The sequence below is a fragment of the Halyomorpha halys genome, unplaced genomic scaffold (genome assembly GCF_000696795.3).
Source record: "Halyomorpha halys isolate HHAL.00 unplaced genomic scaffold, Hhal_1.1 Scaffold374.1, whole genome shotgun sequence".
In the NCBI taxonomy this organism is placed as follows: domain Eukaryota; kingdom Metazoa; phylum Arthropoda; class Insecta; order Hemiptera; family Pentatomidae; genus Halyomorpha; species Halyomorpha halys.
Window position 1 is genome coordinate 57,512 of NW_027112597.1, and position 3,793 is coordinate 61,304.

Genomic DNA, 3,793 nt, shown 5'->3' on the forward strand with positions numbered 1-3,793 from the left:
TATATAAAGATGTTTGTATGCGGCTGTTTTTTTTTTTGTTTTTTTTTTTTAAATTTGAATATTACCAGTATATATGCATATATATTAACAGATATTATCTAACTCAATCGTTGTCAAAACCCAAATAACCATTTATAATGCAATGATCTAAAGACAATTGTGGTTTATATGAAAATGATCTATCTATATACTCATGTCATCGCAAATTACAAGGAAATAACAGGAAACGATAAGCCATCATAAAACTGTACTTACTACTCGTCTAAGCAGGTGAAGACAGTCCCTAGTTTTACATAATTTTTATCCTATGTTACATAAATGGAGGGTGGACTCGAGGAGGGACGACCATCTTGCCCCTGGCCAAATGTCAGGACCCAACCCAGACGTATATATAAAGCGAATTTGTTCTCTGGATCATCAGTCGTTTCCATAACTCCACCAGAGTAGTATAGCAATCAAGATGAACCAACTGGTAAGCAATGTTTGGAAGTTTTAAAATTAAAAACCCGCTATAGATATGCTCTAGAATTCTATCAATATTGAGTTAAAAATATATCAGTCCACATTAATTAAATTAAATTTTTAAAAAAATACTTGAATGGACTAATGTTTTTGATAAAACCATTACCGAAATTAATTACAACTGTACCAATTTTTACAACAAACAATAAACTCTAAAAACTAAAATAGTGAAAAAATGTATGACCAAAGTATTTTAGTATTCAATCAAATTAGGGAAATCAGTTCTTTTCATTAATTAAATGAATCGTTATCAATTATAACAAACGGCATTTGAAGACCACAGAAGAGCATTGATGCATTTAAATCTTTTCTAAATTCTCAGGACCACAAAGTTGAAATTACTTATTCTTTACACTTTACGGATATTATTCAATAGTGGTTTTGAGGACTTACGACTATTTTTCTCCTTTTTACCGTACCTACCATCCAAAAATCACAACTGTAAATCATTTAAAAACAATTTAATTAACACTTTCTTCTCCAGCAGTCTACATTTATGATGTTTTAACATATAATGAAATGAATAAAACATCTGAAAAATTGATTTTTCTTTCCAGAAAATATTCTTGTTATGCAGTATCCTTGCATGTGCATATGCTGGCGATGTAGTGGAAAAAAAGAAGCCTGAGAAAAGAGGGATCTTTGCTGGTGGCCTTGGAGTAGGATCTGGTCAATATGGTGGAAGTTATGGATATGGCGGAGGATACGGATATGGCGGTGGATACGGATACGGATCTGGACTTGGACTAGGTTATGGGTCGGGAATTGGACTGGGTTCTGGAATTGGCCTCGGTTCAGGTGTTGGCCTGAGTTCCGGTGTTAGACTGGGCTCTGGAATCGGTTTGGGTTCAGGTGTTGGCTTGGGTTCAGGCGTTGGTTTGGGCTCGGGTATTGGTTTGGGTTCTGGACTTGGATATGGTGGTGGAATCATCTCCCGCCACGTCACAGTCCATCATCGGGTCGGAGTCCCAGTACCTCATCCTGTCAGTGTGCCTGTTGACCGACCAGTGCCTGTTCCAGTATCCCACCCAGTTCCAGTTCCAGTCGACAGGCCAGTACCGGTTCAAGTCAACCGCCCATACCCCGTTCCTGTAGACAGGCCTTACCCAGTGACAGTTGATAGACCAGTACCTGTTCCAGTTCCACACCCAGTTACAGTTCCAGTATCCAGGCCGGTTCCAGTACCGGTACCATCTCCAGTTCCAGTACCTGTCGTCAATAACGTTCCAGTTCCAGTGCCACAGCCTGTGCCTGTTTCTCAGCCCATTCCAGTGACAGTTGGAGCTGCTCCAGTCGGTAAGAATTAATCTTGTTAAAACCACCATATTTTCCCACCTCCTAAACACTCAACTAATTCAGTTACTTTTTTTAATAAAACAGCAGTTGGCGTAGGGCTCGGTTCCGGCATCGGCCTTGGTTCTGGAATCGGCCTTGGCTCCGGAATCGGCCTTGGCTCCGGTATCGGCCTTGGTTCTGGCATCGGCCTTGGTTCTGGCATCGGTCTTGGATCAGGCTATGGACTTGGCTCCGGCTATGGAGTTGGCTCTGGCTATGGAGTAGGCTCTGGAATCGTCTCTGGAGGCTCCAGCCTGTACGGCGGTGGCCTGTACAGCAGTGGGCTCTATGGCAGCGGCCTCAGCTCTGGACTGTACGCAGGTGGCATCAGCTCAGGGCTCGGAAGCTCTCATGGTCTGAGCAGCTCCTTGCTTGCGCATAAAGCCGCTGCACACGCTGCCCTAGGACACTAGTCGTAGAATTTATCACGTTCATCAAAAACACTGGGTAATTTCCTATAGGTTTTCTTACGTTATATATTACAGACATGCCTCTTCTAGTTGCATTAAAATTTTTTTCACCAATCATTTATCTTTAATATCGTATTTGCTGGATAAACTCATTTTACTATTTGAAAAAAAAGTTGTTAGATTATTTATTCAGTGGAATCCATTTTATTAATTATATTGCAAAAGTCATAGTTATTTGTTGATTACTATACTTATAGACTTTCTTATTTCAGGTGGAGACCCAGAAGTCATCACATTTTCTACACTACTTTTCATTGTAAATACCATTTGTTGTTCTTTTTTATAATAAATGTTGTTCTTTTTTTATATTATTGAGCTTTATTCCACATAGCATCCACAAATCTTTACATTATATTTAGGAATTATAAACTAATAATTGCAAACATAATAATTCTCAGAAACGATCATTAATTAGTTCTAATATATCAGTCTAACGTTTTTCTTTACTATTAAAAAACAATTTCATCAACATATTGTTTAAATTTGAATTTCTCTTATATTAATTTTTTTGTTTTTAATTTTGTTGTGATTAAATTATTGAAATATATTCTGATTACAATTCATCGATAATACTACTCCTATTAGTAGTTCCAATATTATTTGATATATTTATCTCTGTTTTAAAAAAAAATAAATATATTTCTCACTTTATTTAATTCCGCCTGCAAAAATATTTTTATCTTTTATTGCTGTGTTGTTTTTACGCATCTCCCTATAAAGAATTGGTTGTTAAAACTATGGTCATCGGAAAAAAAAAATATTCTTTTTTAAGTTTAATCAAACTGTTATTCCTTACGAAAAGGTTCATAGAACTTTTCCTAAAGTATTGAAAGTTTTAAACTCCAGTTAAACCTCTTTGGCATGCACAGATCTTTACATTTTATTTATGAATGATAAACTAATAATTACAAACATGATAATTGTCAGAAATAATCATTTTGATCATTTTAATTGTTCTAATATTTCAATCTAATAACATTGTTTTATCATTTAAAAAAAAAGTCATCAATATATTTTTAAATTTTAATTTCCGTAATTATACACAAATAAGTACAGTAATAATACAAAAATAAGTAGAACTTTTATATATTTAATTTATTAACTTACTTACTCTGTACCATCTTCTCATATTGAATCTACGGCCATGTATGTTGTTTGTTTGTTAGTTTTGAAAGGGCGTTTAACAGCCTGGTCATCAACGCCCATTGGTTGTTGGCTTTGGTAAGGCCTAGTTGTTTTAATCATAGATTTGGTATGGTGTACTGATCCGCACCAATTATAATTAAATTTGTGGCAATTATAATTTGTTTAATAATCGTTACGATATTGGAAAGGATGGTGAAAAGCAGATAACTGACTGTTCTAATTTTTAAAATAAGGCAAGCTAAATAGATAATTATAATAATTAAGTTAGTCTGATGGATGAATTTAATGACTTTTACAATTACAGATTCGTCGTTTCTCAC

General features: G+C 35.4%; 1 protein-coding gene across 1 annotated transcript; it reads left to right on the forward strand.

Annotated features, from left to right (window-relative positions):
• The first annotated feature begins 322 nt into the window (after window positions 1–322).
• LOC106681904 (uncharacterized) lies at window positions 323–2,633 on the forward strand. Its single transcript, XM_014422473.2, has 4 exons — window positions 323–472; window positions 1,080–1,818; window positions 1,903–2,304; window positions 2,540–2,633. Exons 1-3 carry the CDS (start codon window positions 461–463, stop codon window positions 2,268–2,270), a joined length of 1,119 nt encoding a protein of 372 aa, XP_014277959.1. The 5' UTR covers window positions 323–460; the 3' UTR covers window positions 2,271–2,304; window positions 2,540–2,633.
• Window positions 2,634–3,793: the final 1,160 nt, after the last annotated feature.